This window comes from Macaca fascicularis, chromosome 12 (assembly GCF_037993035.2).
Source record: "Macaca fascicularis isolate 582-1 chromosome 12, T2T-MFA8v1.1".
Lineage (NCBI taxonomy): Eukaryota > Metazoa > Chordata > Mammalia > Primates > Cercopithecidae > Macaca > Macaca fascicularis.
Window position 1 is genome coordinate 117438228 of NC_088386.1, and position 26088 is coordinate 117464315.

Genomic DNA, 26088 nt, shown 5'->3' on the forward strand with positions numbered 1-26088 from the left:
AACAGTCACCCAGCTACACAACAGGCTGGGAAACAAACTCAAAGTCTGTGGAAGGTCTCTGAGCTGAGCCAGAGGCTCTCCCTCCAAGCACAGATTCACCTAATGGAAATTCATGGGCCCAGTGCTCCCTGTTCCGATCAAGGTCACAGTCATTGTAGGGTCTGTGAAGCCCCAAGGGTACATGAAAGGAATGGTAATACCTAGGAACACTGTCCATATAAAGTGTGAGAAAAGATTTCCTCACTCCTGCTCTTCATACCAAGCTTCCCAGCCTCATTCATTCATTAACCCAGCATTTATTAAATGCTATCATTAAACAAGCATTTATTAGGATTTGGGCCTAAGTGCTATGAATACAAAACTATGAGTAGAGAAGGAAGAAGTGTAATGACAACATAAGCAATGATCTCAGTGTACACTGAGCTGTCCTTTACAGACTGAAACCACATTCCCAAACCCTGCTGTCTACCTGTTTCTTCTGCCAGCTGTCAACCGTCCCCGAGTCCTCAGTGCAATGGCAAAGCCACTTATAAATTCCAATCTCAGCTCTAACCACACTGTCAGACAACCTCTAAACAGTCAATCTCTTCTCCACCAAGTAGTCTGTAGGCAGCCGTGCACACTGAAGGCAACCAGAAACAGTGGGAAAAACCCTTTCTTTTTACAAGCATTTCCCGGGCTATGATTGAGAAAGGATGCATGTTTGATCTCAAGTGGCCCCGGCATGATTATCCCGGGAGAAGATCTGGCAGTGCCTTGCTAGGTGTGAATGAAAGCTGTTGGCATCACAGGAAGGAGAGACGAGCATACAACTTACGGGTGCAGGGCATGGAGGCAGCATCATTGTCAGCTCTGAAAAAGCCTCGGTCACAGGTGCACGAGGTGGCTCCTTCCCAGACAGAGTAGCTGTGGGGTGGGCACTTGGCACAGGTGGCATCCGTGGAGAGAGCCTTGTAATATCCAATTTTGCAAGCTGCAGGGAAGAAGAAAAAAACAAACAAATATAAACCCCTGCAAATACAGCAGTGCAAAAATGCAAAGCCACCTCCTTGATTCAGAAGAAGGGAGACATTCTTGCTGATCATTAGCGATCATGTGGCTTGAAATGCAGGTAATGCAACCAAAAACATTCATTGAGTATAGTCGTTCTTTAAGGGCCATTAACATTCCTGGTCAGGTGACAAGAAGTCCAAGGGAAGAAATTTTCTTAAACCTGGCAGAATCAAGTAAAAGCACAGCAAAGTTTACTGAACGCCTTTCTATGTGCCAGATACCCTTTATACACATTATGCTGCTTAATTCTTAGAGCACCCCTTTTCTACAGGCATTATCTCTACCTTAGAAGTGAGGAATTTCAGCTTTGAGCAGTTAATTGCGGGCACAAGACCATACATCTGGTAAGTGTCAGCACCCAGCTTTGACCCCAAGTGTTCTGCCCTCAAAGCCTGTATGCTTAGTCACATGCTATGGAATTTCAGAGTGTAGCCTTTAGCCAACCAGTGGGAAGTGTATCCAAGAGCTAACAAAAAAAACAGTTTCTGATTATTTCCTAATTACAGCTACAGAAAGAACCAAATCGAAAGATCAACAAAGGCAACCAAGTAAAAAAGACGAGTTTGTAAGGCACGGATCACAGTTTCAGGGTGAAATAATAAAGACTATCAACTGTAGATTTTGGAATATAGTACGCTAAGATGTGTTCTTTGATCAGTGAATATTTTGTGTCTATTTTCGAGTTCATAAAACCCTCCTATTTTTCCCTCTTTCCATTTTTCCAGCACCCTTCCCCCTCCATGCACACACCCCCCAAGAGCCTGGTGTAAAGAACACGGGCCATATAGTTTTTTGTACACCTGACATGCTTTCCATGACTTCATCTTCATAAACATCACACTGACACTGTCATCATACTGACACTAAGGACTACTTTTACTAGTGTGGAAAAACTCACTAATTCTGGGGAAACTCATAATAAAAAATAATGACTACTTGCTCCCCATTCTTTTTTCTTCCCCTAAGGCTTTCATGATCACCTCTCAAATCTGTCTCAATCCCACATAAAAATTGACTAACACCATCAGCACTAAACCCACAGAGACAAGGCTATTAAGAATAAAGTTATTTCATAACACCAGACGTTCAAAGAAAATGTGCCAGTAACCCACAATCTTTCCAGCATAATTCACTCTCATTGCTTTTCATTCATCACGTCCTTAGGACGTGTCTATACTGTCAGAAACAGCAGTGGGGAGAAGGACCTATCAGACGTTTTCCATCAGCCTGGCAGCCAAAACAGAACAGCCATGCTAGCAACGCAGCAGAACTTATTGAAACGAGTGCTAGAAAGAGATCCATGCAACTGCTTGATTCTCTCTGGAGATAGGGCCATCATCTCACTGTCACTACTCATCCGTCAAGCATCTGTACGGCTTCCAACTGAAGTCTGTTCCACCCACTCACATATCCTGTTGGCATTTTCTTAATCATACTCTTGTAATGGCAAGCGGAAAGGGAATTTAGCAGGGGCTCAGGAAGGCACACGGTTACTTCACTCTTACTAACTGAAGTTGTTTATGGAATTTCCTTTAACAAGCCAAAACTTTATGACGTGTGGAGCACCGACAATAAAAGCAAGCGCTGGGAGATCAATCTCTCCCTTATTTGCTTTCGTCTTTCACTGGACCGGAGCATCTTAGAAAAACAAGTTGCTCCAATGACTGAGATTTATGTGTCTCAAGTTTATACACATTGCATAATTAGATAAGGTTCAACTTGCAAGGTGCTTTTTTGGTCATGCTTAAGATGGCCCTAGGGTTTTGATTAAAATCAGAAACCCTGACTTTGGCAGGAAGAAGGACTGGGGGTCAAGCCCGGCTTGCCCACATCAAACACAATGAGCCTCTGAACAGGAACACAAACCCGCTGGGTCCCACCTGTCACTCAGTCAGTCGCAGTCGACAAAAGCAACTCGTGGCAACTCAGGACTGCAAAAAAGGCACAAAATGCTTTCATTTTTTTTTTTTTTCACATCTGAATGTTGGCAGAAAACTGCATGTTACTGACTGATTCTCATGCACCCCTCAATTTCAACAAGTATCAAAATGGAAAAACTCACAGCGGGAGTGGAAGATCGACAAGGACAAAAATCTGACCAGTGACTGATCATCACAAAGTCCAAATAGCATATTTGAAAAGCTATTCTGATAAGACTACTTCCAGTTAAAAAATTAAACTCATCTTTTGCAAAAATCACAATGGAAAATGTTTCCTTCAATTTCATTAAATTTCTTACAGTGCAAAAACTTGTTGTATATATTATGTGAATAAGAAAAAAGTGCATATGCGAGTTTCTATTTTTTCCTATTTTTCCTCAAAGCTGGTATTAATATGTCACCAGGAATAAATATATGTGAATTCATTTGGGAAATACAGTTTTATACCAATTTGGAAAATTGAAGGCTGCTGTTCTTTAAACACACGCTCTTTTCCTTTTGCTTTTATAAGCACAGGCAGAAAATACAAAATTGTCATTGTGCTGTTCTCGGCAGCCCTTGCTACCCTTAACACATTCTTTTGTCTCCAACTACATTAAGACCATGTTATTAATATTTCAGGATTCTTACAAAGGCTCTCTTAAAATGTAGTAGTGGCTTTTCACGCACACGGCCATTTTGCTGCCTACATTTAAAATGACCTAGTAAATTGATGGTTTAGTACATTTCTTTGCTCTATGTGGTGCACAGCCTTCCAGCATTTGGTACATAAATGTGTAAGTACATTCTGCATTTATTCACTACATACTAGCATCTTAAAACTTTCACTATCTCTTTCGTTCTAAACAAAACCCCTGTGAAAGATGTACTTGGCATAACAAGCATTGACTGTTAGTATATTTCATCCTTCTATTTTACGTGAGAACTGCTAGACTGTATTTTTGAATACTAACGACTTTGTGAGCAAGCAACTACTTCCTCCTGCCCTATTTCCACTGAAGTTTCACTAGTTAATGAACTATATGAATGGGTGTCTTACTTGATCTTCTAGATATGCCATGGAGAAAAGATTAGTTCACATGTATGATGCAAACTTTGCATTCAATTCCTTTAGCTTTGCTTTATTTCTTCCTGTGGGCTTTAAACAAAAAAAGGAGGAGGAGGAGGAGGAGGAAAAAGAAGAACCAACACTTCTTTCAAATTGGCTCACCTACTACCATAACAACGTTGAATTTTAAGATAGTCTTGGTAATGTAGTATCTTCTGGGTTTTTGGTGCATTGATGTGTGTACATGACAGTATAATGCCCAATTTAATGAGCTGATTATACCTACTATTTGAAAAAATTTCTATATATATATGCCTATGTCATTTTTCTGCTTTTTAGAAATTTAGAATAATTGATAGTATCTGATTGTCTTTATAGTTCATTTTAAAACTAATTTAGTGCCTAAGAGAAGTTAGTAATAGCAATTGTGAAAATAAATATCAAGTACTCATTGAGTGTTCGTTGTTTTTATGCTCACTGGTCATTTAATTGTCACAATAATTCTGTGAGCTTGAGGCATTATCACTGCTCCCATTTTGCAGATGAAGAAACAGGGTTTACAGTAACTCATTCAAGGTCATACAGCTAAGTGGTAAAGCCAAGCATCTAACTCCAGTGCTTATGTTTCTCCAAAAGTTTTTATGTAAACAAGGTTAAGTTACCTAGAGTTAGGTCTGACCTTCAGCAAAGATATGACTTGGATATAATGAAGGGGTGAAGATCTGGGCTGGTCCCAACTTCTGTTTGCACCCCCAGCCCATCCCCTTGCTGCCTTTATCAGCCACACTTTGCTCTCTGTGACCCACTTTCCAGTTCAAGGCCCTTCAGAGCTGCACTGTCCATTAAAATAACTGCCCACCCCATGTGGTTACTGAGCACTTAAGATGTGGCTGGTCAATTAATACTGGCTGTGAGTATTTAAAAATACACATCAGATACCAAACACTTAGTATCCCAAAAGTAAACCATCACTAATAATTTTTATTTGGATTACATGTTGAAAGCAATAATGTTTTAAATGTATACTTAAATTATTAAATTTAATTTCACCTTTAAAATTTATTTATTTTTTTTTTAAATTTTTTTGAGACAGAGTTTTGCTCTCGTTGCCCAGGTTGGAGTGCAATGGTGCAGTCTCAGCTCACTGCAACCTCCGCCTCCCAGGTTCAAGCGATTCCCCTGCCTCAGCCTTCTCGAGTAGCTGGGATTACAGGCGCCTGCCACCATGCTCGGCTAATTTTTAAATTTTTAGAAGAGAGAGTTTCACCATGTTGGGCAGGCTGGTTTCGAACTCCTGACCTCGTGATCTGTCTGCCTCAGCCTCCCAAAGTGCTGGGATTACAGGAGTGAGCCATTACGCCCGGCCTAAAATTTATTTTTCAATGTGGCTTAAAATTATCTATGTGGCTTGCATTATATCACTATCAGACAATGCTGCTCTAGAAGCTAGAGTATTAAGTCTTGCATGTGTGCTCCCATGTGCACACAGATGCATTCTTGCCAATGCAGGGTGCTGAAAGTGAAGGAGGATGTATGTATCACAATCACCCAAGGACTTATTTTCAAAACTTACCCTGAACCTACTTAGAAGAATCTGATTCACTTCCTCAAGTACTGCTCTCAGCCAGCTAGCTAATTTTAAAAACCTAATTTGGGCTAAAGTACTAACAAATGGACATTAATGGGGAGTTAAAAATTACCTTCCCAGGTAACAAATTTGCACCTTAATTTAGAGTCGCTTGAAGGTCTGGAAATTCCAACGTTGATTCTCTAAGGAGAATCTGAACCATTATGCGAGCTGGTCCCCATACAATATTTGGCAAAGAGAGGCTTATAGGTCTCTCCAACCCTATCTTGTGGGCATGATATTAGGGGCACACATGCCCAAAATGGTTCCATGGGGAACTCTGCCTTTTGTGTACTGGATACATAGTATATCCAGTATGCTTAGGAATCTATGTTAGAAATATCAAAGTCACTTAATGACCGTTATTAAATTAGTTCTTCGATAAATTTTTCATTTGGTAAACTATTTCTTAGGTTAATAATGTAAGAAAAAATGATGGGAAAGAAAAAATATCTGTCGAAAAGCATTACAACTTTTGAAGTTTTTGTGAATATGTACAAGCCCCAGCCATCTTTGGGGAAGGTGTGAACATTAACCAATTAATTCTCCATAGTACAGATGGAATATTAAGGCACAAAGGTTGAGGATTTGCCCAAGGCAGGGTGGATTTTCTAACACAGCCAATATGGCTTAAACTAATATGCTATAGATCTCTTTCTTTTCAAACATGCAGGGTGAAGATGGACAGTTGGGACTGTTAGTGGACCCATCTCTCTTCCATTCACGAACAGCCAAATGCTGGCAAATCCATATTGTCCAAATCGCCTGCATTCTACAAGTGATTTGACTGCTATCTGTCGAGAATAGTTAAAAATTAGATTGTTGAAGGGACCTTAAAAATCTTCTCATCCAGGGATGGGCAAACATTTCTGTAAAGAGCCAGAGGTCAAGAGGAAGACCAAGGATATGATGAAGGTATTTACATAACAAGATAGTAAACAAATTTTTACAATTTTTTTTTTAGTGATAGAATTCAAAATATAATAGTAAAGCATTAAGTACTTTTTTGCAATACAGATTATTAGTGAGGAGAATGGAATTCTTTGTTGGAGAGAGAACATTTCACTTAATTTGGTTTCAAAGAAAATGTTCATTATTACCAAATCAATTCCAAATGTCATCTATTAAAAAACATCCTTAGCTCTCAGATCACACAAACACTGCTGGCAGGCCAGATTTTGCCCAGGCGTCATAGTTTGCCAACCAGTGGTCTTGCAGGACATGTTCATTTTTGAGATGAATAACTTGTCCACGGGTCCTTTCTGGAGCATGCCAAGATTGAGCCTCTACGCCATGGTTCCTGTTACTCTGCAGTGCCTCCCTAAGTTTTGAATCACAAATTATAACAAAGTGCATGTTCTTGCCATCGCTGCAAATGAGTAAACTTTTCATCAACTATCTTACTGGAAAAGCTGATTTTACTCAGTACCATTATAAGTAAAACCACTTTTCAAATCATTTTCTTTTTTTGATTAAATGGTATGGCCTGATTTGGGAGCTATTCCTATACCATTCTGGGGACAATTTATTTTAGTCAGTTCAAATTTCTGCAATTACAAATTATGATTAATTTTATATTTACATTGTTTTAGGGTTTTTCTTTCCTGAGGATCCTGAGCTTAAACTGTTTTCATCTATGAAATGAAAGAATGATACTGATTTTTTTTTTTTTATTTCTGAGCCACTAAGTTCACGAAACAACTACGATAGCAATTGAAATGCTTTGTGTTGATGACTGATATAGACAAACAATGCCTTAATCTTTTGCCTGTGAAGATGGGTTTACTCTCAACCCCAAGTCTGAGATAAAGACAGAGGCAACAAAAAGTGTTCAAGAGCTTTGAAAGATGTAACACGTCTCTCAGGTGTGGCCTAAGCTCTAGTTTGGGACACTAGTTAACTAAGGAAAAGTTTTTAAACTGGAGATGACCTGAATCCAAATTCAGCAAGAATGCCAAACTTCTCATCTCAGAAGATCAGTAGTTTCTAATCTTCCTTCTCAGAGACTAGCATGTATCAGAATGACTTGAACAAAGGATTTGTTAAAAGACCAATTGCTGGTCTTCACTCCTAGTTTATGATTGTCTGGTGAGTACTGAGAATTTGCATTTTTTATATGCTCCCAGGCAAAATGTGTCCCTGGACCTGATGACAACATTGCTGGTCCAGAGACACATTTTGAGAACCACTGCTTAACTGTAAATAGACCCGAGTCTAAGTAAAAACTTAACAATGCAGTTCATCTCAAATAGGTTCAGACCACCTCATCCTTTCTCTAATACCCAAATGCTAAAGGGACAAATCATTATCAGGAGAAGAACAATTGGTTTTGGAATTCATTGTGGAGTGGGGAGAGGGCATGACAGAAATCTGACATGTTTGAGGCCAGGTGTGGTGGCTCATGCCTGTAATCCCAGCACTTTGGGAGGTCAAGGCAGGCTGATCACCTGAGGTCAGAAGCTTGAGATCAGCCTGTCCAACATGGTGAACCCTGTCTCTACTGAAAAATACAAACATTAGCCAGGCGGCGTGGCCCACGCCTGTAATTCCAGCTACTCCGGAGGCTGAGGCAGGAGAATCACTTGAACCCATGAGACTGAGATTGCAGGGAGCCAAGATCATGCCACTGCACTCCAGCCTGGGCAACAGAGTGAGACTCTGTCTCAAAACAACAACAACAAAAAAAAAAAAAAAAAGAAAGAAAAGAAATCTGACACGTTTGAAATATTAAATTTAAATTATTTCTCATGTTTGAAATATAAAATTTAAATTATTTCTCAAATCAATATGAATGCGCCCTGTAATGCCCCCCAAATTATGGGACAGAGCCTGGAGTGAAATATCCTTATAGAAATGGATTGCCACCAAAGAGAAAGGAAAAGAGATGAAACTCACACACAGAACTCTGCTATGCTAAAGATTACACCACGAAATTCAAAGGAAACTTACCAAACTAATACTGTCTCAAGTAAGTAGTTATCCTCTGACATCAACATTGTGAACTGATCATTGCTGTTTTTTGACATTGTGTTTCACAAGTATTAAATGATACATTTAATTCTTACTTATTTGATTTCAAGTGTTTATTTGATACTCTTCTGTTTTCTGGATAGTAAAATCAAAATAGTACAACCTGATTGTTGTTAAAAATTACTAAATAATTAAGTCCGGGCCCAGTGCCTCATACCTGTAATCCCAGCACTTTGGGAGGCCTAGGTGGACGGATCACCTGAGGTCAGGAGTTCGAGACCAGCCTGACCAACATGGAGAAACCCTGTCTTTACTAAAATTTCAAAATTAGCCGGGTGTGGTGGCGCATGGCTGTAATCCCAGCTATTCATGAGGCTGAGGTAGGAGAACCGCTTGAACCCAGGAGGTGGAGGTTGCAGTGAGCCGAGATGGCGCCATTGCACTCCAGCCTGGGCAACAAGAGCAAAACTCCACCTCAAACAACAGACAACAATAACAACAACAATTACTAAATACTCAGACTTAGTTATTTCGAGATTTTTTGTGCACTCTGAGGAGACTAAATTCCAAAACACGATTGCATCACCAGAAATTCAAGTTTATCTCATTCATAAAAGTTTTACTTTCTCTAGTAAACCTCTGAGAATTCAGAAAAGATGTACTGAGTTCTTTGGCTCTGACTTAATCCTGGTCTTCAGTCGCTTCAGAACATTATTTTACAATGGCTGTAGGGGAGAGAGTAGAGATGTAAAGGTTGAAATAAAATTGAAATGTTTAATTTTGGTTACCTTCATCAAGTTTATAAAGGAATATACCAGACATCCATTTAGAAAGGTTAAAATATTTAGGACAGAGACGTTTCACAGCCAACAACAGCAAGAATGTAAGTAAAGAATGACAAAAGCACAAAACAAACTACAGACAAATCAATGGTTATTTTTCTGTCTGACATACATACTCACTGTCTGGTGGTCTCTTTTGGCCCTGCAGAATAACTGATAGCAAGGGCAGTGGGAGACATAATGGGAAAGGCCTGAACTTGGTTTTTAGCTTTGCCCCTTATTAGATGTGTGAACTTGAACAAACTATTTAACTTCTCTTAACTTCAATGTTTTCATCTGTAGGGCTGAAATGGCGATGAAATGAGATAATACACAGGAGGAAAGAAGACAGTGTGTGCTGCGTATAAGCTACGCACTAAGAGTAACTCATTATTCCTATAGCACGGTGCCTGGCTGCAAGAGAGGAAGATGGGAATGACCAAAAGATTTTCAGAAAACTTCAAGATTTTTGTTTTGTTTTTAAATAAGACTGGATATAATTTCTAAAACACTATGGGATAACTTCTCCATTATTGTTTTTATTTCTTCTGTTATTAACATGCGGTAGAAAACCCAAGATTGAAGTCTAACTCACAGCATCTGCAGTTTAGTAACTATAGACAAGATTGGCAGTATGTAAAAAAAATTTTTTTTTTTTTTTGAGACGGAGTCTCACTGTCACCCAGGCTGGAGTGCAGTGGCGCAGTCTCAGCTCACTGGAAACTCCGCCTCCCAGGTTCACGCCATTCTCCTGCCTCAGCCTCCGGAGTAGCTGGGACTACAGGCATCCGCCACCTTGCCCGGCTAGTTTTTTTGTATTTTTTAGTAGAGACAGGGTTTCACCGTGTTAGCCAGGATGGTGTCGATTTCCTGATCTTGTGATCCACCCGTCTTGGCCTCCCAAAGTGCTGGGATTACAGGCTTGAGCCACCATGCCCAGCTAAAAATTTATTTTTATTTAGACAATTTAAACACACTTCTAAAGTTACAATAAATTATTGTATTGGCTTTGGAGGTTTCTTCTTTCAACCAATAGTTCATAATTCAGATCATCTCCTCTGGCAAGGCACAATTCTATCCTATTTTCTATGTTCCATCTCCTTCCATTTTTCCCCTCTTACCTTGGAGGTAGTTTTCAGAAAAACAATGAAAAAAAGTGACAGAAAAAATCTATTCTGAAAATTGATTTGCTCTTTCAAGAACAGAATGTAGTATAATCCCATAAATAGATGAGTAATTCTAAAATGTCAGATGAAGATGGTTTTCACAAAAGATTCAGTAAATCTTCCAGAAGAAACTTTACATAAAGCCTGCTAACTCTAAATTAACCCTATAAAAAATATTAAACACAAACAAAAAGAACGCAATGGGGGAGATAACTTATTATCTTCCCATCTTGCCATTAGAACAGATCATCTGATTATTTGAGGAGCTATTTCTCTTTGGTGAGTTTGGAGGGAGTGAGCTTAAACAGTAAAAGTTCCAAAGTAAGTAAACTAAACACATTCAACCAAACTCTCTAGTTTAATTTACTTCTCTGAAGAGTAAATTCCACTGTCATAAACTCTACTTAAAAGCAGCTCTGCTTCATATATGTATAAAGGTAATGGGAATCAAGATTGCTCGCTCTGATCTCTAGTTGATAATCCTGGGGTTCTCTCTCTTCAGGGCTCCATACAAAGGCAATGAGGCCACCAAATTTCCATGGAAGTAACTGGTAAGACAAGTGATAGGCTTCTGTATTTTTGAAAAAAAAAAAAAAAAACATAATGCATTCTGTTTTAAAGTGTAGACGTTGCTACCAGGTTTGACAAAAATACCCTTGGAAACTTTTACTTAGTTTTATCATTGCAGTTTTCCCTGTTAAAGTGAACTCAAAATGGCCTCAGAATGACTCTGTACTTCTATATTTGAGTCCTTGTGGAAGAACTATAACCTAACTTAATAGGTAGACAAAATTGACAATCTAATTTAGGGGTATGCACCTATAACAATCGCTGAGTCTTGACCAATCCCAGCAGCCGTGCTTCAACCTCTCATACACTGCTGACTGTACAAAAGGCAAACGCCAACCTGTAACCAATCCAGCTGTTTCTGTACCTCACTTCCAATGTCTGTATGTCACTTCCGTTTTTTGTCTATAAATCCTTCCAACACATGTCTGCGCTGGAGTCTATCTGAATCTGCTGTGATTCTGGGGGCTGCCAATTCATGAGTCATTCATTGCTCAATTAAGCTCCTTTAAATTTAATTTGGCTGAAGTTTTTCTTTGAACTTCCCTCAGGTGGAAGCTAATATGAATTTTTGATTAATCACAATAGAGCATTGTTAGAAACAAACAAATACATTATTTCAATTCGATAAGAGATGACAACTTAAAAATAGAAGGCAGTACAGCAACCTGTAATCACAATAATTCCTCTTTAAAAAAATGTTATTTCCTTAAAGATCCCTTATTCTTACTCTAATCTTTGTTCTAATTCATCTACTTAGAGCACTGAAAATTGGCTATCGAAAAAAAAAATTATGGATTTCAATATTGCCTTATATAACAGCTCAATGAAACAGATACCTAAGGCTCTACAAATTTTTAAGGTATTTTCCTTTTTTTCCCTCACACCTGAATTTCACATAAGAATGATTATGACTTTCTTTAGTAAATTTTGAGATTAAAGAAATATTAATTTGATTTTCAATAAATTAATTCTACTAGAGATATGACTTCAAGTAGATTAAGCAGAACTTAATTCAATGACTCTATAATAATATTTTTAAGTCATAAAAGCCAAGTAAACTTGTTTACCCAATATGCTGAAGTTTACATTAGGTACGGAAACAAATGGATGCTAAAAGTTAAAATGACCACCATGTAAGAAAAAATATCAAGAAAATCACATATTTTAGATAAACTAAATGCAGAAAGTATATAATCATATTTTGTAAGAAAAGCCCTGCCTTTAATTTGAACTAAATTACTGAAAATATCTGGAAATACTTTTGAAAGATTTAAATAAGTGCTACCATATAAACTATCAATCCTCACCACAGCTAGCACATCAATCACAGCCCTGAAATGCAAATCAGGAGACACTAACACCTAACTTGATTGCCCAGGACATTTCACAGAGGACCAAGCTTTTTGATGAGTTGCTATTGTCTTCTTTATCCTTTGATATTTGGGTTACATAAAGATGAGTGGCTCATTATACATCCCCTGATTACAGATAACAGGTCAGGGCATTGAATAAAGGAAGCAGCTGTTCTTTTCTTCTTCCTCTCCTCACACTAGCCCATCTGAATTTAATACATGGGTCTATGCAGATTAGAGTCATTATGTAGAAATTTCATCCATTATTAGGTATGTGCATTTATTCATTCATTGGGCCATTTATGTTTTAGCAAACATTTATTAAGCCTTTACATAATGATAGTAATGGTAATAATGAGAGCAACTATTTATTGAGCACATAGTAAGAGCTAAAAGACTGGGAATATGAGGCTGTTCCCTTCAGGAAGGAAGCAGACCACTGCTTCCTCTCACATCTTAAGGAGGGATCTCTGGCAGAGGTGCTTTGAGACTTTCCTGGGGACCTCACCCATGCACCTAACCCAGGCTCTCTGATTGCAGAGGTAACGGAATAGAAAAACCACCCGAAAGAAAAGGTGACCCCTGAGTATCACCTGGAGAAAAAGAGTTTAACCAGGAAGCTGGCTTCACCCAGAAGAAGCTAAAATAATAGTGACTGCTAGCCTGGAACAAAACACTGCAGTGGGTGCTGTGGGTATCACCCAAACTAATTTAGACAAGAATCCTCTTTTGAGGAGAGCACAGTCCAATAGGAGACATAAGTGATTGTGTCATTAACTTCATGCATATCTTATACTTGCTCAGTTCCTCTATTTATTTTAAAGTAAAGGCTGTACAGAGGCCTGGGAACGAATGAAATATGTTCTGAAGCCAGGGTCAGACCAAGAGAAACACATGTTGAATAATTATTTGATTAACTCTGGCAGCGTTGCTAGTCATTGTCATCCCAACGACTTTACAGCCTGAGCTGTCAGGAATCATGATTTATGCAGCTGAAATGACTGTAGTCATAAGTGCTCAGTGTGCCTCTTCTTTTTTGTTATGTTGATGGGGCTTGAGAATCACACACACACACAAAGCAGAACCTTTAAAAGACTGAATTCCACAGTGCTACAGTTATTAGCAATGTATTACGATTCTCTGCTGAGGTTTTTAATCCTGGCTCCTCTGATGGGTCACCTTTCAAAAATGAGTGTACGTATGAAAATGTTTCTGAAACTTTTTGAGCACACAAGATATTTAAAAAGTGATTTATATTTAACAGATATGATCAGGTTGAACATCTATTTTTGGTATTGCATGTAGTGGACTAATGATTTTATACAACTTTCTGCCAGCATTTAATATCATATGTGTTTGACTCTTTCAACATTGCTTATGTCTGAGGAGCATAAAATAAAAATTCTCAAGGCACTCCTTGAAGAGACCTAGTCTAGACTAAGCGAAATTTATGGAGAATTTGCACTGTCTGTTTTTGGTGCAGTATAAGGAAGTCCCAGGGATGGTAGCAAAGATGGGAGCCCCAAACGCTTGAGATAACAGACGATGATCTTGCTCTTATACAAAAGGGTGCTGGCAACAACCCACCCTTTCCCAGTGACTCAGTTATACTCCTGTAAGCTGGGGGAGTTTGAAAATCTACCTAAATGCATTTCGAATTCTTCAGCTTGATGGATCATTGTCCTAAGAAATTGGTTTGAATCGGTAGCAGAAACACACAGTGTGACAGTGGACGGTCCTCTGCACCCGGTTTGACAAGGACAACTTGGCAGTTTGTCCAGGCTTACAGGTGAGCTTTTCATAGGACCACATCCGCGAAAGGGAACAGAGGGGAGCCGCACATCCCCAGACCTGAATCCCAAAGCGAGCGGACCATTTTCTTGTTTTTGTGTGATCCACTCTTGTAGGACACAAAAGGTTGGTGTCTAGTCCTTCTCACAGCATGGCAAGTGGAGCTGGTCCCAACCTCGGGGGTTTTGGGAGGTTCTGTGGGAAGCGTTTTGGCAGCCTCAGCATTCTCCGTCAACAGTTCAAATTCATGGGAAAAGGCATGAAGCCAAAAGCGCTTGCAGGTGAATTATTTGTCCTTTTCAAATGCATTTTACTTACCCTGATGACGTGTAAGTGTGTTTATCTTTGTTGGGAGGGACTATCAGGTAGGTCAGTAAATCCTTCCATGTATAAATTATAAATCACAAACGGCATGCAGGAGAAATACCAAGTCAGAATCTGCTCATTTGTTTGTCCATTTCTCATCCCAAATATTAAACACAAGTGATGGGTGAAAAATTGATATTAATCATAATAAAAACAAGATCATGATGTTGACATGTTCCCAAAGTGTTTGGTCATGAGAGAAGAAAAAGTGGAACAACTGTTCTTTGTAAAATATGGATGAGCTGGAAGCCGGAACCGACCCATTTAAAGAAAGCAAGAGAAACAGATCAGGCTTATTATCAAATACAAAAGAACAGCATGTCACTAACAACCTAAATTTATCTCAGATGTACAAAAAAATCTTACTCATCCCAAACAGATCTCTAGACCAACATTCAAAAATGACTATGAAAGGCATGGGAAGTTGAAAACTTTTTCTAGGATTCTATTTACATGATGCTACCTCAATTTTGTTTTTGTTTTTGTTTGTTTGTTTGAGATGGAGTTTCACTCTTGCTGCCCAGGCTGGAGTGCAATGGCGCAATCTCGGCTCATCGCAATCTCTGCCTCCCGGGTTCAAGCGGGGATTATAGGCATGCGCCCCCATGCATGGCTAATTTTGTATTTTTAGTAGAGACAGGGTTTCTCTCCATGTTTATCAGGCTGGCTCGAACTCCCAACCTCAGGTGATCTGCCCACCTCGGCCTCCCAAAGTGCTGGGATTACAGGCATGAGCCACAGGGCCCGGCCGAGCTACCTCAATTTAAGAAACATTGTTTGATATCTCCTTGCTAATTAGTCTTCCTTTTCATACATCACAAAACAGTTGAAAATTACTTTAAAAAGTACTCCTAATCAACAATCAAAAGTAGATCCCGGCCGCACCAGGCACGGTGGGTGGCTTACCACACCTGTAATCCCAACACTCTGGGAGGCTGAGACAGGAACATTGCTTAGGTCCAGGAGTTTGAGACCAGCCTGGGCAACATAGTGAGACTCTTGTCTCTAAGAGAAATTTTTAAAAATTAGCTGGGCATAGTGGCATGCACCTGTAGTTCCAGCTACTGGGGAGGCTGAGGTGGGAAGATCCTTTGAGCCCGGGAGGTGAAGGCCACAGTGAGCCGTGATTGTGCCATTGCACTAGAGCACTGGCAGTGGCAGTGCTGGGCAACAGAGCAAAACCCTGTCTCAAAAATAATAATAATAATAAAAGACATAGATCTCTTTTGTGCCCAGAAAGCAGACCATAGGAAGATCTATGTTTTATTTATTAAAACAGGAATTTTTCCCCCCTAGTCTTGAGGCAGGATCATTTCTAAAGTGGCTCAGATTTGAAGGGGAAAAAAAAAGGATGAAGTCATAAATCCTTCCCCCAGGAAAAGAAGAAACGAAACAAAACATAGCATTAAACATTTTGGTAGATGGATGATCACCTTCATGAACAGAATGAAGCTGTTTTTCTCAAGGCTGTGTTAAGGTTACACTTCTCCTGTCAAAAGCACACCCAGGAATCCGTTCCCTGCTATGCAGAAATGGAGGAAGTGAATGGCTGAAATACAAGGACTGAGAAGAGGCCAGGCTCTGTGAAAAGGGGACCTGGATTCCATTCCTGACATTTAACAATTTAAGGCTTCGAGGCATCAGTTTCCTCTAAGAGTGCCAGACTAAGAATTTAAAATATCTCTTTTTAATCCTCAAAAATCCCAAGTCTATACTGTTCCCATGATCTGATAGATTCAATGATTTTTTTTTTTTTTTTTTTTTTTTTTTTGAGACATAGTCTTGCTCTGTCCCCCAGGCTGGAGTACAGAGGCATGATCTCGGCTCACTGCAACCTCTGCCTCTCAGGTTCAAGTGATTCTCTTGCCTCTGCCTCCCAAGTAGCTGGGATTACAGGCGTCTGCTGTGACGCCTGGTGAATTTTTGTATTTTTAGTAGAGACGGGGTTTCACCATATTGGCCAGGCTGGTCTTGAACTCCTGACCTCAGGTGATTGGTCCGCCTCGGCCTAAAGTGCTTGGATCACAGGGGTGAGCCACCGTGCACGACCTAGATTCAGTGATTCTGAAATAACGGAGGAGACTTTGATAAACTCCAAAGTCACTTACAATTCAGTTCAAATGCCATTTAGCACATTAGTCCAGTGTGCTTATCTTTCCTTCCAGGACTGGTGCAGATTCATTTATGGAGCTCAGGACCTGAGCTCTACCACTTTTCCAGCCCTAGGACTGTCAGCAAGGTACTTTTTTTTCTCCAAATAAATCCACCCCTCCAAACTGTTTACTGAAATTTCTCTTACCTGTCTTAGCAGAGATTCCCAAGCACTCCTGTGCTTTTTGTTACTTACTAAAGATCAGATCAGAAAAGAGAGGGAAGGAAGGTTCAAGGGAAACAAATGTCTTTGCTCTATGGTGTGGAGGTTCTTTCTTTTTTTTTTTGAGATGGAGTCTGGCTCTGTCGCCCAGGCTGGAGTGCAGTGGCGCGATCTCAGCTCACTGCAAGCTCCGCCTCCCGGGTTCATTCATTCTCCTGCCTCAGCCTCCCGAGTAGCTGGGACTACAGGCGCCTGCCACCACATCCGGCTAATTTTTTTGTATTTTTTAGTAGAGATGAGGTTTCACCGTGTTAGCCAGGATGGTCTCGATCTCCTGACCTCGTGATCCACCCACCTCGGCCTCCCAAAGTGCTGGGATTACAGGCATGAGTAGGCCCCGGCCGGTGTGGAGGTTCTTTCATCCGCATGTATCGCCGAGCACCTACGTGTGCCTGACTTAGGGAAGAGATGACTGGCACTGCCTGTGTTTCCACAGAGCACACATTCTACTGGCAGGGATAGAACTGTAGAGCAGAATAAACCTGGTGATATGAGAGACTGACGATGGGGCTGGGAAGGTGGTTCATAGAGGATCCCGATTAATAAAGGGCCAGCAATTGTGAAGATTACATGGGAAAGCATGCCAGGAAGAAGAGAAAGTTGCAGAAGGCGGTAAGCATGTATTAGACAGACAGAAGATTACTGTTGCTAGGAAATGTTGCAAGAGGCACGCCAAGATTGAGATCGGAGTGGCTATCCTGGGCCACATCGCAGGCCCTTAACTCAGTGAGGAGTTTAATTTTCATTCTCAGTATGGCAATACGATTTGATAGAAATTTTTAAAAGATTCATTTGGCTGCTGGTGGAATGTGGATGACAGGAAGTGTGATTAGAAGCAGCGGACCTGTAAGGAGGCCGTTGAGATCCAGCACAGAGGGCATGGCCACCTGGACCAGGGTGGAGGAGGGTGAGTTGGGAGTTCCAAGTAAGTGACATAGAGGACTAATTCTGCTCTTCCTCACGGTTGCAGGATTTTTTGTTGTTGTTTTTTTTTTTAAGTGGACTTAAGATTCCAAACGTGACATACAAAGCAAATTTTGATTTTCCCCTTGGCTGTATCCTTCCAAATGAGTCATGTCCACATCTACTTAAGCAGACTGGGCCACCACTTCCCAGCTCAAGAATGCCACCCGCATGTGCTATCACAACAGCTCTGATGAGGCTTGGTCACCAGGCCCTGGGTCCTGACCACTTACAGGTAGGGCCACACCTTGACAGCAGCTGCATGACAGCACCCACTGACTCGAGGAAGCCAGCCGAGGGGCCAGCTTCCTGAGCGTGATTCAAACCGGAACCAAGGTTGCAGCTGACAAGAGTTTGTCAACAGCCATTGAAGTAAATGAGTTATGAGGCTTCAGGTTGACATTAGGTAGCTTCTGGCGTGGGCAGTGCAGTGTTGTTTTCCAAATGAGGTCTTTATTTTCCTGTTTCCTCCCAGAACAGAATTTCATCTAATTGGGAGGCAGAAAATAGGTAGCTGGTTTTCAGGAAAACTGAGAAGTTGAGTGGATTTATTCAGATCTGAAACTGTTTATGCTTCCCCCTCCCCTCTCCATTGCTTCTGTGAAGAGCTCAGTCCTTATCCTCCAATGCAAAATGGTCCTCACCCCCAGCTTGTAAGAAAGAAGAATCCTCTCCTGGTGCCTGTAGTCTAGGTTAGGAAATCTTTCTTCCCTAGACCCCGCTCTTTACCTGCTCCTTCTGCACAACTGTAATTCAGTCATGAACTGGGGTGTTTTGAGGTTTCTTGTCTATCTCCCTTTGCAGAACACGCTCTTAGCTCCATAGCAGTCGCAAATACGCCCATCCTGTTTACTATGACATCTCTAGCATTTAGTACAGGGACCTGTAACGATGGCTGCTCACCACAAATATGTAGACTAAGTACACAGATGAATGAATGAATGATGACACAGTTGCCTTTAGCATCTAAATGTCTAAACACAGAGAGCAACTCAGACCACTCCTTGCTGTGAACCAAGCTGTACAAAGACCATTTCAGATTTACTTTTCTTTTTCTGTTCCTGTGTTTTCTGTTTCTATGTTTCTCGCCATTGTGACTTACATTTCCCTTCAAACAGCCTTGCAACATTATGGGCTTGGCTGAAAGTTGCCAAAAAGGAAACAGCACAATCCTAACGGGGGTAAGCAAGCAGGTCTGCTGATAATACTTAAAAGGTGGGAGGAGCAGGGGAGGCAGAACTGTAATGCTCTCTTGCTTGGGAGCACTTGTCTCCCAGGGGAAGGTTTAGATCACTTAACAAACACAGAGAGCAGAGTAGGTTTGAAAAGTTAAAATATTTAGATACAAATAATTTTCAGAGGAAAGATAGCAGTAAAGGTTGGAGGGGTGGGGCTGGTGGGAGAAGAAATAAATCTTATCAAAGGCAGCCTTGGGAGCTCAGGCAGATAGGATAAGAGATAAGTCCCTTTGCAGAGTTAGTCACACCCTCCCACATACAATTCACTTGGCAAAGATTCCTTTACTAACAAAGCAGGTGCGTGTTTTAACCAAAAAACAGTGCAGTGCAACAGCTAGGGTGGCTATAAATGTAGTTTTCAATATATTTTTTTAAAGCACTCAAGTAGGCAGGATATAACAAAACCTAATCTACAGGAAATCTGAGAATGCTAGGGTCTTATGGCCGCAAAGCAAGTCCAAGTTTTCTCGTCGAACTTTAGATGATGGACAGTTTCTGAAAAGGGGCATTTGGACCTTAAGTCGGAGACAACAGAGCTGACATTCCTCCCAAAGCTCTGTGGAGTGGAAAACAGATGGTGATTCCAAAGCAAGAATCTGAGGAAAGGAGCCAGGTTGAGATGAGAAAGGGGCAATTAACAGTGAGAAAACCCAGTTCCTTTCCTTCAGCTCTTCAGATGAATCCAACAGAACTTCTTTTCCTCTGCTCCAGCTATTCGGTTGCTGCAAAAGTCACTGCGATCTTTGCCATTACTTTCAGTGGCAAAAACCGCAATGACTTTTGCACCAACCAACCTAATGTAAGGACATGCTACCTGGGAGACTCTGCTCGTGGATGATATTAATGCTTCTGCCACTGCCACTCAAAGTCAGCCCTACAACTAACTATCCCCTAGCAAGGGAGCTACTCAGGGTTTAGAAACAAAGAACATTTAAAAAGGCCTGTACATAGTGGTAGAATAACCAAATCAGCCTTTCAAATGCAAGGCAAAGAAGCATTCTATACTCACAGCCCAAATAAACAAAAGCAGTTTACCTCCAATGCAACGTAGAGTCCTAGCCTCGCCCTTTCTCTCCCTCTGGACTAAGATCTCTTTACTTCCTCTGTAGTTTCTCCGTGTCTCTTCTTTTCTCTTTTGCTTCCTCTCTCATTTCGTTTACTGACCATTATCAAAATGTAAAATTCACTTTTAAACACCCATTTTGTGTAATTTTTAAAAAGTATGATGTTCATGCTGATCTTGTCATTCTGTGTTGAAATCTTTCAATGACCCCCACTGTATACACCACAGGATTCAACCAGAAGAACAAAGAAGCTCAAGGCCTCTCATAGCCAGCCCCAATGTGTCCCTCAAACATTCTGCACTTCAGTCAAACCAGACAGACTGCCAGTTCTTCTCACTTGGATTGTTCTTCCCATCACCTACAAATAATGAAATTTTATCCTCTTTTCACAGCCTAAAATCAGCCACTACCTTTTCCATCAAGCATTACTACATTTGGGAATTAGAATTCAAACGTTTTTTGTATACACAGCACTTCTGTATACAAATACATATATGTTTATTTGAACATATATTTATTTACTTTATTATCCAGTAGGCAACTGGTAGACCCAGAATGTAAGACTTATTTCCTCTAACCACACACATACAAACACACACACACACAGAGAAAGAGAGAGAGAGAGGGAAGGGGGGGTGGAGAGAGAGAGAGAGAGAGAGAGAGAGAGAGAGAGAGAGAGAGAGAGACAAACACAGACAGTGCCTATTATCTTATCTTAAATATAATAGATGTATCTTCAGGAAGCAGAAGTTTTGAACTTAGTGTTTCGAGACTTTCAGTTTTACTTTCTCTTCCCCCACATCTTATTTTTGAAAATTCATGTAATCTCTGATTTTGTTTTCTATGAGCTGGTGACGCTGAACAAATGAAAATCATCAATCATTCTTGAAATTCATGTTTCATAATGTAACATCACAAGAGTTTCATGAAACCCCCTTGACAGTTGCACTTTTAGCATGAATTTTTAGTAAAAGTATAGAATGACAAAAGGCTACTACACATTCAATAAGTCTTTAAAATATATTTGCATTTTGTTAACTACAGTAGGATCTGCATGCATTTGAAATTGGCTATGACTTATGTTTTGTTATATTGTGCCCCCTTTGATGCTTTTTAGAAAACAACATTTAAAACTACTTTTTGAAGAAACAAAAATTATGAAATTCTGATTATTTCATACACAACAAGGCTTGGATCATATAGTGTTAACCCAAGGAAAATTCTTGTAATAATTCTTCCCTATTGTCAACCCTCAGACTCTATTACCTACTGTTGTGAATGTCAATGAACTAATTATTGCTTGGCCTAACTTCTAGAATCCAACTTCTAGAAGCCAACTTCATTCCAAACCTGCCCTTGAGTAAGGAAAGGAAGAAAGCTCTATCCAAGACCAGTGCAACAGGAGGATCTCATTTCCATTTAGATGTTACAGGATACTTTAAAAAGTAGAATTGAAACTGGACTTAAGTTTCCCAGACCAAATGCCAGAGACAGCAGAGATGCTATAACCAAAATAGGGAAGACAGGAAGACATGTCAGTTTCAAAAGGAAGGGCATGAGGTCAGCTGGGGGTCATGATATGTTTGAGTTGAGATGTTCAGGAAGCAATTGGAGAGACAGGTCTGGAGGTCAGCACTACTAGAGGCAGAGATTTGGAAAATATCTGCCAAAAGCATAAGAGTCACAGGAGTGTGTGAACTGTAGATTCAGGAAAAAGTTTAAGAAAGAATCTTGGAAATACCATATATCAGAGGTAATTGGAGAATACGGAATTAAAAAAACAAAACAAACAAACAAACAAACAAACAAAACAGGAGCAATGACTCACACCTGTAATCCCAGTGTTTTGTGAGGCCAAGGCAGGCGGATCACCTGCGATCAAGAGTTCGACATCAGCCTGGCCAACATGGCGAAGCCCCGTCTCTATTAAAAAGAAAAAAATTAGGTGGGCATGATGGCACGTGCCTATAGTCCCAGTTACTCAGGAGGCTGAAGCATGAGAATCGCTTGAACCCAGATGGCAGAGGTTGCAGTGGGCCAAGATCATGCCACTGCATTCCAGCCTGGGCGACAGAGCAAGACTCCATCTCAATAAAAAAACAAAAAACAAATAAACAAACCAAAAAGCCCAAATAGACCAGAAATACAGAGTAAAAAGGAACTAGCATTTACTGAGCACTGCCCGGGACTAGGCCAGGCACCTGAATATGCATTCTCATTTAATTCTCACCATTTTCTCTTGACATAGACATTGGCAGTTATGCCCATTGTACATGTGAGGCACCAGAGAAATCTGAGGCCCAATGTTACAGATAATGCTCCATTCATCGTCGAAGAACTGGGACGGTACATGAAGAAACCCAAGAGAAAGCAGAATTTCCAAACATCAGGTAGGGTATCAAGGAAAATGAGGCTTGGAAGAAGACTTCTGGGTTGTCAATATCACATATGTTTGAATTCTTTGAGAGCTGCACAAGGGAAGTGACAAAGATGGAAGTTAAGCTGTAGGATTGGTCCAGTGTATAAAGGCACAATGAATCAAAAACTTAGCTAAAAACACCTGTGCAATGACCAACCTAGGCAACAGATTCTTGACACGCCACCACTCATTATTACAGAGATTTGAACACTGGGTGAAACTGGGGTCTCTGAAACAGAACTGGCTTACCTAATAAATTCCCACTCTCACCCCAAAACGTGTTTCAACAAGGTTTCCCATACTTCATTTACTTATGCTTCATTTTTATGAGTTTTACCTTCTGAGAGTTCAATTATGATGTTCTTGATATGTCAAAAGCAACTTGCCATAAAACAAAGGCAACAATAAAAATAAAATCCTATTATTACTTTTTGTTTTGTTTTGTTTTGAGACGGAGTCTCCCTCTGTTGCCCCGGCTGGAGTGCAGTGGTGCGATCTCGGCTCACAGCAACCCAACCTCTGCCTCCCAGGTTCAAGCGATTCTTTTGCCTCAGCCTCCTGAGTAGCTGGGATTACAGGTGCGCTCCACTGTCTGCCTAATTTTTGTACTTTTAGAAGAGACGGGGTTTCACCATGTTGGCCAGGCTGGTCTCGAACTCCTGACCTCAGGTGATCCGCCTGCGTCAGCCTCCCAAAGTGCTGGGATTACAGGCGTGAGCCACTGCTCCCAGCCAAAAATTTCTTTTAAACTGTTTGTCATCATGCAGCATTTGAAAACCTCAGAACTGCCGATATACCTTCCTCACTTACAGAAGACAACACTGGCGATAGGTTGGGTAATAAGAATAGCAAGTAGTTACTGGGGCTCTCTATGTGCACTTTCATTAATTCCTTTGATCCCCCCCAACAACGCTAAGAAGTAGAGGCTATTTTTAATTGGCTAATATATTTAGTCAATAATTTTTTTTTTGAGACGCAGTTTCCTTCTTGTTGCCCAGGCTGGAGTGCAATGGCGCGATCTCGGCTCACCGCAACCTCCGCCTCCCAAGTTCAAGCGATTCTCCTGCCTCAGCCTCCCGAGTGGCTGGGATTACAGGCATGTGCCACCATGCCTGGCTAATTTTGTATTTTTAGTAGTGATGGGGTTTCTCCATGTTTGTCAGGCTAGTCTCAAACTCCTGATCTCAGGTGATCTGCCCATCTCTGCCTCCCAAAGTGTTGGGATTACAGGCGTGAGCCACTGTGCCTGGCCAGAATATTTTTTATTAACTTTTTTTGAGACAGAGCCTCCCTCTGTCACCCAGGCTGGAGTGCAGTGGTGTGATCCCAGCTCACTGCAACCTCCACCTCTCAGGTTCCAGCAATTCTCCTGCTTCAGCCTCCCGAGTAGCTGAGATTACAGATGTGCCCCCATGCCTGGCTAATTTTTTTGCATTTTTAAGAGAGGCGAGGTTTCACCATGTTGATCAGGCTGGTCTCAAACTCCTGACCTCAAATGACAGCCTCCCAAAGTGCTGGGATTACAGGCATGAGCCACCGTGCCTGGCCCTCAGTAGAATAGTTTTTGAGCACCTGGTATGTGTCAGACAATGCCCTAGTGCTGGGATAAATTCAAACCAAATTGATGGAAGAAGAGGGGAGTGGAAAGAAACAAAGCAAAACAAATATATCTAAATGCCTTGTGGTGAGAAATGTTCTGAAGGAAAGGAAAGGAAAAAAATGAGATATATCCCAATGGAGAAAACTGAGGCACCCAAATCATGCTGGACTTGCAGAGGGCAATGCAAAGTTCATGAAGTAGCGAAACAGAAGTCAGATGCCAAGAGAAAACTCCAGAGCAAAGATGTCCAGCCACTTGTGTGTGCTGCCTCCTCTCCCGCCGGATGCTAACTCCACTTCTTAGCACCAGTAGCAAACCCATCAGATACTGCCTGAGTACCCTTTAATGCTAGGCTTCGGGGTAAAAGAAAGAACAAGCGAAACTTGAGAAAGCATAATCACTTATGTACAGTCAAGAGGGAAAGTGGCAAATTACATGTCTCCATGGTTCCTCCAGTGTTTGCCTATCTTTTCAGGACTTTTTGCTGAAATGAGAATGAGGATGTAGGCAGTGATTGGGCCATGTTAAATCTTAGTAGAAGTCATTAGAACCCACCCAGTTAGACTTACTACATGGGGATGAGTGTCACCTGGGAAGAGTGGCTGTAATTTCCTAGCAAAGCCTATGTCAAATGAAAAGGCAAATTAGGAAAGACAAGGAAGTACATTGTACTTAGTGACCTTTCAGAATTTACCAAATGCCTAACCATCTACATAAGGTGCAAATATGCTGTAATGGCTTTACTTAACCTGGGAAGATACAACATATAAAAACATCTCACGTGTCAATTCACATTACTAAACACCAGCTGGATTAGTTGCCACAAAATTGATGCTTATTAGCACCCAAAACCTTGATGTGATGGCTACAGCACGGCTGCTGCTCATGAATTAAAATAGACATGCTCATACTTAAGGTACGTGTTTCCCAATTCAGAGATTTAAAATGAAGTTTTCAAAGTAACAATTATATTTTTATAACTCCTAAGTTCTCAAAAGTACCCTATTATTTACCTGGAATGAGTGCTGGAGAGAGAAAAAAAGAGGCAACTTTTATAAATCTATAAATATGTAATTTTATAGCCTTTTGAAAGAGTTTACTATTTTCAATGCTCACCAAATTACATGCCCATGATAGAAATTTCTATTTCATAAAAGAATGTGATAAAAATTGACGATGTAAACTAGACCAATCTGTCAAGGACCACGGTGTTCACAATGGCCTCAGGGTAGAGCAGCTGCAAGTCATCTGTCTCCGTCAATGTGAGCGCAAAGAGGACACCCATCAAGCTGTGTGAAACTCCCCATTTAGGCAGATGAAAACGGGTGTGAGACTCAATGCAAAACATACAGATTAAGTTAAAAGGTTAATTTTCTGACTCGTGGTCTGGATAGTAGAGCTGTGGAGGAAAATGAGTTATCATATGCTCGGTAAATTTCCTTTCGGTTAAAAAAGATAAAAGGGAGGGAGAGATGGATATGTCCTTGATTCAGCGTCATTAGTTCCGGCAGTGGGGACGCTCACTATCACGCCTTTCCCAGGTTTGATCCGACGGAGGACGAACGACTCAGTGCTTAGACACGGGCTCAACAGTCAGACAAACACACTGAATGATGTTGCTGCCACTTGAGAGAGCGGCGAGATGTGGCTCTTATTTCTCAGCTGTGGCTTCCTCGGCAAAATGAGGTTGATACTAAGTGAGGAATAATAATAAGAAACTGCCCGC

General features: G+C 40.8%; 1 protein-coding gene across 4 annotated transcripts in view; it reads right to left on the reverse strand.

The window, feature by feature from the left end:
* EPHA4 (EPH receptor A4) overlaps positions 1–26088 on the reverse strand; it is a 157048-nt gene that overhangs the window by 81975 nt on the left and 48985 nt on the right. For all 4 annotated transcript variants that reach the window (XM_005574420.4, XM_065526159.1, XM_074008623.1 and 1 more), the window contains one exon: positions 818–973. In XM_005574420.4, coding sequence (XP_005574477.1) covers positions 818–973 — 156 coding nt within the window. The remainder of the gene's footprint in view (positions 1–817; positions 974–26088) is intronic.